The 13,823-nt window shown below is 42.6% G+C and overlaps 1 protein-coding gene across 1 annotated transcript in view; it reads left to right on the forward strand.

Annotated features, from left to right (window-relative positions):
• Positions 1-13,823, forward strand: part of LOC133136137 (E3 ubiquitin-protein ligase TRIM71) — a 38,618-nt gene that overhangs the window by 17,765 nt on the left and 7,030 nt on the right. The window contains exons 2-3 of the mRNA XM_061253383.1: positions 5,987-6,154; positions 13,557-13,691. Of these exons, the coding sequence (XP_061109367.1) occupies positions 5,987-6,154; positions 13,557-13,691 (303 nt within the window). The remainder of the gene's footprint in view (positions 1-5,986; positions 6,155-13,556; positions 13,692-13,823) is intronic.

The following is a 13,823-nucleotide window of genomic DNA, read 5'->3' on the forward strand; positions in this document are numbered from 1 at the left end:
TTGGGATGTAGGGGGGAGGGATAGGCAGCGCGTGCCACTTTGACCTCCCTAATAAGCGTCCACCCCAGCCCTCTCTGATCACCCTCCCTTGGCCTCGACTGCTGTATTCATCATTTCCTTCAGGCGCTCCGCACACTCTAAGCTTCATTGATTAAACCACGGAGTCTTGGGAGATGTAGGCCGCGCAGGCCCAAACGCTCAGTCATCTGCCCTGCCACTTCTGACCTTGTTCCTCAGGCGAGCGTAAACAAACACGACGTCGGCCTTCGAAAGCTTCGGTTTTCTTGTGTTTACACAGCTCGTAAGATGCCCCCCCCCCCGTTCTCATTAACAGCGGAGGAAAAATGTTTCTCTGCTGAAGATTCATGTCATTCTCACAGCTGTTAAACAGTTCAATCATTTCTGACCGTAACCAACTTGCATTTGAATGGCGTTTTCTTGCATGCTGGATAGATAAACATTTGCAGTAGATGGATTGTCCTTACGGAGTCTCAGAAAAGCACCTTCAGGTTTATCAATAAATGAATTGCATTGACTTTTCCTTAAATTACGTTTACATACCAAATGATTTATCTCTCATTCGCATGCATACGTGTAAACTCCTTATATCTGATTAAATTAATCATTTAACTTCATTGCATTCATAATTTATGGCTCAATTTGCATTTAAATAGAGATTTTATTTGCTCTCTGCTGTTTAAATAGTATCATATGGAGTGAGGCGTGGGTAACTCAGACCAGTTCTCTAGTGGACATTCGATGGCGCGGGACATATTTCGATCTTCACCAATACAGTACAGTTTCTCATTCAGGCAAAATATTGCCTCGCATCTCTCACACAAGTGGAGTCATGCCACCCTGTAAGCACAGAAAGCCCATTCCCCACCTTCACCGCCTCTTGATAGCCTCCCCAGATATGAGCCCCACACATGCTACCATTGAAGCTAGCCCTCAGAGAAAGTTCCCTTTACAAGGAGGCAACTGCGAGTTGAATGAGTAAATCAAGGTTTACATGCAGCTGCTTGCTTCTATGGATAGCCTGTGTAATTAGGCTCTAGCCTTGCCCTTCAGTAAACCGGGGGCATGTTTGGATCGCTAATGCCTTACTTCCCTTTCCCAGGTTCCATTGGGGCAGTTCATGGGGGCAGTCCTCGGGAGTCATTTGTGATTTCCCCCTTGTGTTTGTCTTCATTTCTCTGAAGAGCGAACTCCCCAGGTGCTTCAGATACAGTAATGGAGTCACTGTCGTTTTGTTTTACTGAGGACGACTGGTTTTCCACAGAGAGAAAGCATGAAAAATGAAGTACGGTGGAATTTATTTACCTGATCTACTTGTTGTGATCTGTGTGTTTGCTTAGTGAGATTACCTAAATGAAAGCCAAGAGCCCACAATGCAATTTTCCCCGAACCATAAATTAATGTGGCTTGACTGAACCTGCCAAGTTATCCACTGTGGAATCACTGGGGTTGGGGCTGACATGCAGGACAGATCTCATAAGTAGTAATATGAGGCCCCAGATGCACTTCATTCAATGAAAATATCCCAACCATGGTATTTTTGTGCTAGTTAGCTAGCCAGTTCCATTGTAACATCTCATGTTACATTGAGCTGCAGACTGTGTTTTCGCACGAACTGTGGCACTGCTGTTTATTGTGGTACACTAGGCCTCTGCTGACCGATAAATCTTCGTGGCCAATGAGGCTTATCTGTCTCTTCTGTTGAACAACTGTGTTTTTGGTCCTAGCATGTTCATACCATTGTTTCTTTCCCTTTCTCACTCGTCCTTGCTTGTTGTTGTTCTTGTACAGGAAACTGCTGGCTGGCAAATTACGTATTTTAATGGCTGCCAGTTCTTCCCGTAAGCTTGAACTGAGAGACTGAATACCTTTAACAGATATGTTGGAAATGTTCTGACTTGCCAGAAATGAAGTCACCACTTCTAGGTGGTCGCAAATGCAATTATCCTAGCTGGCAAGCACCTTTCTCATGACTAGAAGATGTGTCAGTTAGACTTGCTTGCTGCATTTCAACAACATTAGTCACACAACAGTAAAGCACGAACAAGCTAGTATCTTGGTGAAAATTGTACTGTGCTCAAATAAGATCAGTTCACTTGAGAAGACTTAAATGTGTAAAATCGGAATTATCTGAAGTAGTGAGGGCATATTCATTTGCCACAAAAAACAGTGCAGGAATTGTTGGTAGAACACGACCTTTTTCCTCTGTTGGGTAATAAACAACTTAGCAGGCCACTGGTGCGGCACCGTGGCTTAGCACAGAAGGAGGGGGTGGAGTCTCTGAGGGTAAGCATATAGCCAGTTGCTTACCCACCCCCCACCCCCAATCTTGCACCTTTGTCTTCAGAACAAGGTCAGTCCATTCTAATTTAAATGTGGGGAAAAACAATGAAAGAGAATGGAGCTCATTGAGGTAGACCTACAGGAAATTCAGGCCAATGTCTCCCAAAGTAAAACAGAGCGCATCCTGTTAAGAGTCATGCTGCTCCTCCCCATTGTTAGTCAGTGTTCCTCTTCTTTTCAGAAGGCCAGGGTTTTATGAATAAATGGCCATCCCCACTGTGGGGATGTTTGGTTCCTCTCTTTCTTCCAAAGACCCAAACAATAGGTGTTTTTGGTTTGGTATAGCCTATAGGCCAGTCATAATGACACTACAATGGGTAGTTTACTTCATTTGTGAAATCCAGTAATTCGCTGCGCTTCGAATGCTTGTTTTGTGGCAGGTTTGTTATTTTCTCAGCAATGTTAAAACGCGTTGAAAAGTAAATTGCTGCTTGTGTTGATAGTGAACATGCTACAGTTAAGTGAAGCTAGGCTTTCTGTTCAGAATTGCTCCATGTTCTGAATGTTATTTTCTTTTCTTCATGAATTATACCACTTTGAGACTAGACAGCAACACCATTAACAATAATGTTTACAGTTCTCATCTTTGGATCTCTTTATGCAGTATAATACTTGGTTAATTGCTTTATTTTTCTAATTGCTGCCTTTATTCAGGCAACTATATCTATGATATCATTGCAAAGTCCAAGTAACGAGGTTCTTTTATTTTCTGTAACAAAAAAAGGTAGCCTAGGAATCATTATCCACTGGCAATACATTTCTATTGGTTAAGTCCAGTTCTTCCAGAGCATTCAGTCGGATGAGTCGTTCCACTTCTAGAATGTCCATGTCATTCTATCACACTGTATTTCTTTTTCTTAAAAACAGTTGGTGTCTGCTTTTTTGCGCTGTATTAAAGCTGACAGTGACCATATCACTGTGTATATGCATGCTTGCATGAACCTTTGTGCGTTATTGCATCGTCAGGCTTTTCCTTTGGGAGGGTGTGAATTTTAATCTCTGTAACAGTAGATGAGATCCCGCGTAGTCAATATATTGATGCCACTGTGGAAGGAAAGTAGTCTTATGTAATCTAAAAGGACCTCCAGGCTTCTGCGAGATACCTCATGCCTTTGTGTTGTTGTTGTATGTGGAGAGCTGCCAAGGCTGACTGAATGCTCCGTGCTGATTTTATATTCTGGCGAATAAGCTTTAATACAGTGTATTGTCAATTTCACCTGACTTCAGCCTTCTGGCCTCTTGAGATATATATTTCTTTTGTATTTGTTTTGTCAAAGATTTAGCTGTGTGAGCATTTGTAACTGCGGCGATTGAATAAAAAATATCAAGAAGGTGAATAATAATAAAAAGTTGAATATTGAGCCCGTCTGTTGAAGTGACAGCAACGTTGTCAAAGGGACCACTCCCAAGCTTGGTTTTATCGGCTGCATGTGACGGGGATGGTGGAGAACGATGGTGCAGGGCGACTGTAGCTGTTTACTGGCGGAGCTGCAGCGATAAGCACATGGGGGGGAGAGGAGGCCCTGTTTTTTGGTGTGTGGGAGAGGGGCGGAGAGATAGCCGTTTGACCTGCTTTAGCCACCCACCCCCACCCCCGTGTCATCCTGCGTCGCTGCGTCTCCACTGCCCCCGCCTCAGCCACCCACTCCAGCTGAATTCTCCCCTTTTGTTGCCGGCTGCCCCAGGAATTTTGGAAATGTTTGCGGCAGGAGAGGCGGGCGGAGGACCTGGGGAGGGGGGGGGGGGAGGCGTTTTTGGGCTTGAGTTCGGGGGTAGGGGAAAGGGGGTGGGAGATGTCGTGCTCGCCTGCTACATCATCGTCATTAGATCAGCGATTCTCTCGGGGGTGCCCTCCATTATTGATGGATTGATTCCTGCTGCCGGGAGAGGGTCTCCTGAGCCACCGCTGTGAGAGAAATGCAGGACGGGTTTGGGAGAGGGGTAGTGGTGTGTGCGCAAAGCACGCCTAATTACATTTTACAGTTATTTAATTTGGATTTATTTCCGTTGTTGTGTTATTGTAATTAGCTGGCAGTATAGTCTGGATTGAGGAAGTCATTGTGTAACCAATAAGACTAATGCTAATTGAGTGATGTGGATTCAAGTTTTTCTTTTTTATAGAATCAAACTCCCTTTCCCCCCAGTTTCTCCTGCAGTAGTAAAGTCAGTAATACAGCAAATAGTCTTCCCTGGAGAAACACCAATATTTAGCCTAAATGGAATTTGTTTATCTTGGATAATTAATCTCTATTGGATTTAAACATTCATCTGTTTGGCATGTGCTTTCCACAGGCTAGGTATACTTCATTATAAGCACTTGCTTGTGTACAGTCAGTAACAATGGATCAATAGATGAATGTAATGTAGGTATACCTACCCTATCAAAATCAGCACAGATGCTGCAAGGCATAGCTGTAAAGGGATGCTATGGTAAATAAAGGGTTTAGAATATACTGCTTATATAATCAGTCGTATGACCATGACTCACCCTCCTTTTTTACTTGCTTCTTCTGCCTCAGGGGAAGGGTTGAGAATGTTTTTCTAGAATAGATTGTGACTATATGAACACTTTATTCATATCACATTTATGATTGAAGTAAATTACAGATTTGTTAATAAAATGTGCTATTTGTTACCTGCCTGCAAGTCGCCAGTCATGTATCATTTGCGTTCACTCAAGTGGATCCGCATGCAAAATTACTTCCTCCCTAACGTGTCTTTACATTTGCATACAGCAAAAAAATGTTTGCTAGGTTCCCCGCAAAACGTCAATACAGTGCAGCTACTGGAGGCAACGCAGGACTGGAATCTCATCTCTTCTGGTCCTGACAGGAAATTGCTCCTCTGCTGACGCTGTTGTCACTCGCGCGTATGCTTTCAGCCTTCTGGAGTCTTCTCCCTTTTGACGCGCAGTAAGCCCCTCTTTCTCTGCGTATCGACCCATCTGAGCAGTTCTCCCGAGCCGTGGCTCTGTGCCCACGCGTGTTTAGAAACGCGGGACAGTGCACCGTACTGCGCAGGACGGAACGGGCTGGGGTGATCGTCAGCTGTGCCGCGCAATCTCTGCCGGATTAGGAGCCGCAATGTGCTAAAACGGCAATTCTCGATGCAGCGTTTGTTTCGAAAGTGATTAATGATTCCCCGTCTAGCAGTGTTTAGCTGGTTGTTTCGACCGTTGCCATAGAAAGGCGGACACCCTGTGTTTACATTCTTTCCTGGATGTGTGCCACATAGCTCCCTCAGTCCTGTACAGAGTGCTGCAGCATGAGTGTGCTGCAAAGCTGACATAAACCAATGTCTTCACATTGCTGTAGAATAAACCTTTTATATTCCTGGCAAATTACCAAACGCGATTGTGGACTCTGCTTGACTTGGGGATCGTGATGTACCGCGTCACACGGGGCCGAACTGCAAAAGTCCAGGAGAACTTTGCTTCCATGCAGCCTGAGCTCTTAATTCCTTAATTGAATTTGTTAGCCGTTTGATTAGACGGCCTTTGGATGAACCCTTGCCTTTGCCTATGAGGAGCTGGGTATGTAAGCGGTCCTGCTTTAGTTGAAACTGCGGTAGAATTCTTCTTCTTTTCATTGCTGTAGGCCTGAATATCCGTGGCTCTCTGTTTCAGGTGTTCCGGTTCTTCTGCGACACGTGCTCGGTGCCCATCTGCAGAGAGTGCAGCGTGGGCCGCCACATGGGACACAGCTTCATCTACCTCCAGGATGCTGTCCAGGACTCCCGCGCCATCACCATCCAGCTGCTCGCAGACGCACAGCAGGGCAGACAGGCCGTGCAGGTGGGACCAAGCGCTCTCTCTCTCTCTCTCTCTCTCTCTCTCTGTCTCTCTCACTTCTTTTGCTCTCTCTCCTTCTCTCTCTACCCCCTAGGCAGACGGGCTATACGTCTTTCTATCTACGCCCATCTCTGTCTCTCATTTGCAGGTTGCATTTGGGTTGCAGGTAATGCCATGGTCGGTCAGAGCCGCTATGCTGACTGAGCAGGCACTGTACCAGGATGGATCTGCAGCAGAACATTGTCTTAGATGTTAATGCAGGATTATCTGCTTTAGGAACCCTTTCCTGTTTCACACCTCTTGCTAAGCTTATAATGATGGGAGTTGTCTCCTGATGATCTTTAAATGCATTTGGATGGGACTAGATAGGGGAGGTTAGGTATCACAGACGTACCCAGTGATATTGACCATGTGCATGTTTTTCAAATTAACAACTGTTTTTCCGTTGAACTTAGGGATACTCTGATAAATTCACAGGGTTTAAATCTTGATTTGAAACCTGTGACGTGCATACATTTATTTTCGTACATATATTTTGAGTGCTATTATTTACATTTTATTATCATCCTAAAGTGCGGCGATACAAACTGGTATCTGCTGGATTTCATGGAAGTTTTTGAACAATCTTTCACAGACTTCATCGGCATGGGTAAAAATTCTACCAGTTATAATGCCTGCTGGGATCCCATAGTCATTGCATGTAATAAATACAATTTAAAAATTAAATCAATGAAGAGTGTGCAATCCTGCAAACTCCTCAGGTTGGCAACTGTATTTGACAGCCATCTTTACACGAGTCATCACATGACTGCGCATGACCCACACATCTGTAGATTCACTACTAAAGACTACAGGGATTCCTGGCTGGTATGTACCCAATAGCACTTAATTTGGATTGCCGAATAGTTTAAACTACTTGCGAACAATTCACAAGTATTTGTGCTGAGCAACTGAGGAAAATCTATATGATCCTTGGCATGTTTACCCAGAGAGAATGGGGCAGTCATACCTCATTTTTCTCTTTCAGCAATATGAAAAAATGCCCAAAAGTAAGATGATCTGTTTGCTAAACATCCACTTCTTTTTAGTAGTCCTAGAACCCCATTGTCTTTGTTTTCTGATGCTATTATTATTTATCCACCCTGAAAGTGTTTGCACAGGAAATATTGCACATTGTACAGTAACCAAACTAGCAGCCTGGTCATATGGCTCCAGATGAACAAAAAAACCTTTGGTAGCAAAAAGATGTGCTATAATTGATTGCCTGCTATTTTGGATTTTGTGAAAAACCTTAAAAATCTCTCTCCTCCTACATAGTTTCAGCAATCTCTATGATATTTGGTACACTACATCTTCAGAGAAATATTATTAAATATTGTATCAACAAAGTTGCTGTGCAAAACACAATGGCCTCAGGGAGCCACTGAATTTTATATCTATTCATATAATAAGCTCTAACTCCTGAATGCAATTTCTAATCTTATCAGCTTTGTCTACACACTTTGCTATAAATCCATCAATAGTGCTATAGCAAACAAATGATCATAACGCCTTAGCCAATTGCAGAATGAAGTCTTTAAGGACAAGTTGATAGCTCGAAAGAATCATATGTCAGCCACATCCTGCTTGCACCCTGTCAATTATCTTTTATGGTTATATTTTAAAGGATATTTAATTAAAAAAAAATACCACAAAAGCTCAAAGACATAACATCCCCAAGGTGACATGGCAAGGCGTGTTCCATTAAAAAGCTTTTTTTTTATTTTTATTTTTATTTTTATTTTTATAAATGAATGGAGTAGCTTGCCATTTCTGACAGTGAGCTGAATGGCCGCTCTCACAATGACAATTCCTTAACACTGTAGCAACTGTAGCAGCGCCATCACAAAGCTTTGTTGGTGTATGCAAATAATGGCTCCAATACTGCTGACCATCACAGCAGTGAGCTAAGCTCTGCCCTTGCAATATCAAATTTGGCAAAGGAAGGTAATTTTAGGGGGCCTCAAAGTCTTTATGAGTGATAAGGGATTAAATAGAAATTTCTAGAAGAAAATGCATTGCAGTTGGGTGGATGTCCGGCTTCTAAGGCTTAAACAGGTCTCCTGTCGTTGTCTTGCTCTCAGGAAAGAAGACCGGATGTATAAAGTTGAAGGAATTGAAATAGTTCTTTTTGTGATTTTTCACTTATGGAAACTCTAAATTATCATTTTTGTATTGTTTCCATGACATTTACCATTATCATTTTAAGCGGTCAGTTAATGCATAATCTTATGTGTGGGGTAGCATGGAGTCATATACTATGCAAATACATTGAAAATGTATCTACACAGTAGAAGTATTCTTGTCTGTAACCCTGTCTCACCAATTATTAATACAAATAATTGATCACAAAAAAATGTATGAGGTAGCATGCCGCTGTAGGTCAGGGTTGACACACTGGTAATCTGAGCGGTCTTGGAGGCTGTGCTGGTCATGCACAATTTTATTTTCTCTTGTACAGGATTTTGGAAGGAACAGATTACATATTGCAGCAGATGAAGGGTCTCAGTAAATTAATATTCTCTTCTTCCTTACATGCTTGACCTTAACAGGAAATAGAATTTTATGTACATAGATTATTGTGGGTGATTTCTGCTTTGCAACCTGAAAAAATACATGTTTGCACTATGCAATAGCTTTTGGTCTTGTGTCTTAAAATGGAAAAACAAGACGTGTTTGTATTTGTGGCTTTTGAAAACAAAGAGTTTTGAATGTTTAATTGAAGTGACTTTTAATAGCAACACTTGGTACCTCCCCTGAACCCCCACTGGGCTCCCTGACAATTTGGCTTTGAGGGGTGGGGGTGGGGTGCAAAAGGGGGTCGAGCCATGTGGTGGGGGTGGGGTGGCTGATGGATGGAGTGGAACACATAGGAAATGTTTCTGTCATGTGCCCACTTCAAAGGAACAAGGAGATGGGGAGGTCCTCTAGAAAAACGGCCATTTGTCCTGGTCAAATAAGGGCTGTGGAGAACAGGCCTTGGGTATGCCTGCTGGCAGAGGGATGAACGGTACCCAGCTGTGAACCTGGGGGTGGGGGAGAGAGGAGCAGAAGGTGGGAGGTAGATTGTAAGGGCTACATTATCAGGGAATTGCATATCTACCACCACCCCCCTCCATTCCACGGTTCTTACTTTGTTAAGGGTAATAAAAAAGGGCTAAAGGGTATCTGTTCTCCTGTAGAGACGCTTCAAGAGGAATACAAAGTTTTCGGCAAAGCTTTATTCCACGGACGTTATGGAGACAAAAAATGGCCGTCAACTTTGAGTGACATCGCAGTGATCTTGTCAGGCATGGCCATATGTGCTTTAGTCTTGAACATTAATTTGAAATTGGCATGCTCACATAGTAAGATCAAGCACTGGATAGTTCACCAGTTGTTGTATGTGAAAACAGTCAGAACAAGTCTTATGTGTGTGTTCTGTAAATTTTTTCAAAATGACTATTAATGTATTAATGAAGAACCTACTTTTCCACACCTCTTCATACATTCAAAAATACATATAATACACAACATAGATAACAATCTATATTTTATGTTCGAACATATTGGAAAACTATATACTTTTATTTAAATACTTTTACTGATGCTTCAATGTTTTTTATTTAGTAATCCAATTTACTACATTTTAAAAGCTTTTCTGAAAACTACAGGTGCCAGAATTATCGGCACCCTTAACAATTATTGTAAATAAAATGAAACGGTAAACTTGGCAGTACAATTTTACTTTGATTCTCAGTCTAAAGCAACTGTATTGTGTCATTCCACCACTTACTGTTTCACTAGAGTATAAAAATGAGGTAACAAGCATGTAAAATCTGTTTCTCAAAGAATTGTCAATTTAGAAGACGGATGGTAATTGACCATTACAATTTGGGTAATGGGTACAAAAAATACATAAACAGTTGGGCTTAAAACATATGCAGTCTTTGCAAACTTGCCAGGAAGAGGATGCAAATGCCTATTATCCCCACGGACAGTAAGGAAGATGAGGGAAGCCATACATAACCCAAGGATCACAGATTAAGAATGGCAGAGATTGGTTGTGTCTTGGGGTCACCAAGTCTAAAAAAATTCTATTGCATCTATGGCATCTTCATACCAACAAACTCTTTGGAAGGCTGGCACGAAGACAGCCCTTACTGAGCCCAATAAACAAAACCAAGCATCTTGAGTTTGCCAAACCTCATTGGAATGATGACCGTAAGAGAGTGCTATGGTCAAATAAGACCTCTGTTGAATGTTTTTTCCATACTCTCCATCAACATGGTTGACTGCAAAATTGGATGCATACAAGGAGAAGCACCTCATACCTAGTGTCAAATATGGTTTTTGGTCATTGATATTTTGGAGATCAATGGCATAATTAATTTAAATATGTACCAGGAAATCTTGGCAGAAAAGCTGGTTGGCTCTGCTGGTTGGCTCTGCTAGTCTTGGTCGTAGGTAGGACAATGATCCCAAACATACATCAACATCCACACATAATTAAAAACAACAACCATGTTCTGCCATGGCTATGTCTCCAGATGTAAATCCCATGAAAACCTGTGGTCTGTTCTGAAGAGGATATCAATGATTCTGAAAAGTTCTGAATAGAGGAATGGTCAAAAATGTCTTCTCTAACCTTATCACAACCTTATCTTTGTTTCATCTGCTGGTCAGAATTCTTTATTGGATTAAATTACATTACATTCGGATATATATTCTGATGTCCCTTAGTTATATATTATTTTCCCCCATAGTAAGTTACCATGGTCATTTTCCACTATATATTTTATGTGAGCTGATCTTTTGTTTGAATGGTTTGAGCACATCCAGAGTTCATCAGTCTTTTTTAATGTTAGCTCACACGAGTCATTCCATGCAGCACCTCTGTAGCCAAATATTTATTTACATGCATGCTGTTGAGATGTATCTCACCCAAGGTACAGAAATGGGATGATGCTATAATAACAGGAAAAAAAACAGGACTTAAATATTCCAGCTAGCTGGTTGGATATTTCTTGGGGCCTGGCAGTTCCTCTATTCTTGTCAAATCCCATGGTGCAGCAGACAATACACTAATTGGTTGCTTGTATACATCAGTTAGCCCGTGGTTCTTGTATTTTCCCAAATTGAACATAATAGATTTCACAGGTTCTGTAAATTAGTTAAATGCAAATGTACAAAAATGAAATATCTTATTTAGTCTTGGTTAAGTGGTACTGGTTAAAGTATCTCATAGCAGCCCCATAGCAGTAGTTGGTATGGTAATAGTTAGGCCTACTACAGGTCTGGCCCTGGTTGACATAGAGGAGAAAGAAGTAATCCTGTTATTCCACCAGACTGAACAGCCGACTCGATTAGCAATCAGAACATACCCTCTGAGCGCCAAGAAGAACAAGAGTTTATGGGCCTGCAAACTGCGTGCTGGAGAGGTACAATGGCAAAGGTTTCACAGTAAAACACTGTGCTGAAAGGCTCCCTGGCCATAGAGCTCTCTTCAAGTCCATAGATATCCTCTGCTGGGTTTTGGCAGCAGAGCTGTTTGTTTGTCTCTGCCCCATAATCTAACCTTCTGACATTGGATCTGTTAAGCCTATCCAAAGAGATGTGTCCTTGGACGTCTGCCGGCGAACTTCAAAAGCCGAGCACCCTGAGTCAACATAACGGTCGTATACAATCACCACTCTGATAAACCATTAAAAGCTTTGCACGAGGGGTGGGGGGGACCTCCTGAAATGACTTTGTGCTCACTAGCCAGAAACCAAACAAGCCTTTTAAATGGCAGCATACGCAGATAACCAAACCCCCCCCCCCCCCCCCCCCACCATGGTCGGGTTCCAGCTGTGAAACCACAGGAAGTGTGGACGGGTGTTTTTTGGTCCTTTGTCCTTGCTATACGCCCGTTCTTGGCAAAGAATAGTTTCAAATTTTGATCCCGTCTCCTCGGAGTGAGAAGGCTGTTAAAAACCCCCAGGCAGTAAACAAAAAAACTCTGCTCACCCTGCCAGTAAATTTCCGCCCCTAGCCGTTGGCATTATCTCAAGCCACCTCTGACCCTCAACTTGTGACCCGCGGGCCTGTCCGAACCCCCTCGTTCCACACCTTTGATTGCTCTACTTCTGTTCTTTTGTTTCCACTGCCCATCTGCTGCTCTTTTTCAGCAATATCTGTATTCAAAATGGGGTGTTTTGTTTGCATGTTTTTTTTTTTTTTCCTGTGGTAGTTTTTTTGTTTTGATATTCATTTGTTCATTTATCATTTCTACACAGTTTGCTCTGTTAAACCGTCATGCCTGCTTCTCTTTTATATTATGATAAAAATTATACTGACAAAATATTTTAGCAAATAATTTGTTCCCTGTCTTAAATATCCGCTGTTGCTTCCCCCATAATTTTTGGCTAGTACATAACATTCACTCGGTACATTATAATTACAATGATTTGCTTGCTACATTGCAATGCGGGTAGTTTATTAATATGAAACTTGCACACTTTCAAAGTGTTTTAAGTGTTATGCTTCATGCATAACCGTGCATAATTGTGGTTAGAGGTATACTTGCATAATAGAGTACCTTTGCTTTAATTTTTCCTGTTCCATCCCACTTGATTGGTGTGTTCATGTCTTTGTGTCAAGATTTTAGAATGAGTCACTGTATACAAAGACAAATGGTCTCTATGTAAAGTAGTGTTTACAGTAAGTAAGGAGGTGTCATCCCGTCTCCTCCAGAAACCTGCCACTGGGATTCACTGAAGCAGTGGCCTCCAGGTGCCTTTACCGCATGTTCCTGGTGTGTCACATGTCTGTCCCTGCCTCCCTGTCTGGAGGGCGTTCTGATGGCCCATGGTTTGGCAAACCTTTGCAGGTTGCAGAAAATGGCTGCCTGGAAGAGAGGAGATCTGATGCAGAGCCTTTGTTTGCCTGTGGGCGTGCTTATGCAGAGGTTGGGTGTCATGACCTTGTGACCCCTGAAGCTGGGGGAGCTTTGACCATTCGGGGTGGCGCCACAAAGGAAATTTTGGTCCTTGTGAGGTCTCGCTGCCCTCAAGGTCCAGGGGAAGGACTGCTGACCCTTGTGTCAGAGGGGGAAAAAGCAAACAATTCGGCAGCTGAATTTGAACTGAATGGACATTCAGCTAGCTCCATTTGAAATACTCACTGAAGCTTTCCATTTGAGAAATTTAATATATGTGTAATTATCGATAGCTTATTTCTTTCCACAGTGCACGTGCAAGTCATTTCCATAAGCAGTACTTTTTATAAATTTGAATATTACTAACAGGCTTTTAAGTCATTCAAAGTGACTTAAAGTATGAAATGAATGGCGTTTTCTTTCCTGAGTCTTTTTTTCAAGTTGTATCTTTCTCTGGCCGTTTCTCAGCTGAGCATGGAGAAAGTGCAGGCCATCGCTGAGCAGGTGGAGATCAAAGCAGAGGCGGTGCAGACAGAGGTGAAGGCCATGGCACTGAAGCACAAGAAGGCCCTGGAGGAGCGCGAGTGTGAGCTACTGTGGAAGGTGAGAGATGATCGGGAACCCGCCGCCCCTTCCTGCCCCCCCCATCCTTCCCTTACCCTGCCCCCTCACGGTGAATACTGCAGCACTCAAAGGGCCACCTGGAGCCTTGTTCTCTGTGCAAACTGATTAGTA

This window comes from Conger conger, chromosome 9, assembly GCF_963514075.1.
Source record: "Conger conger chromosome 9, fConCon1.1, whole genome shotgun sequence".
NCBI classification, from domain to species: Eukaryota; Metazoa; Chordata; class Actinopteri; order Anguilliformes; family Congridae; genus Conger; species Conger conger.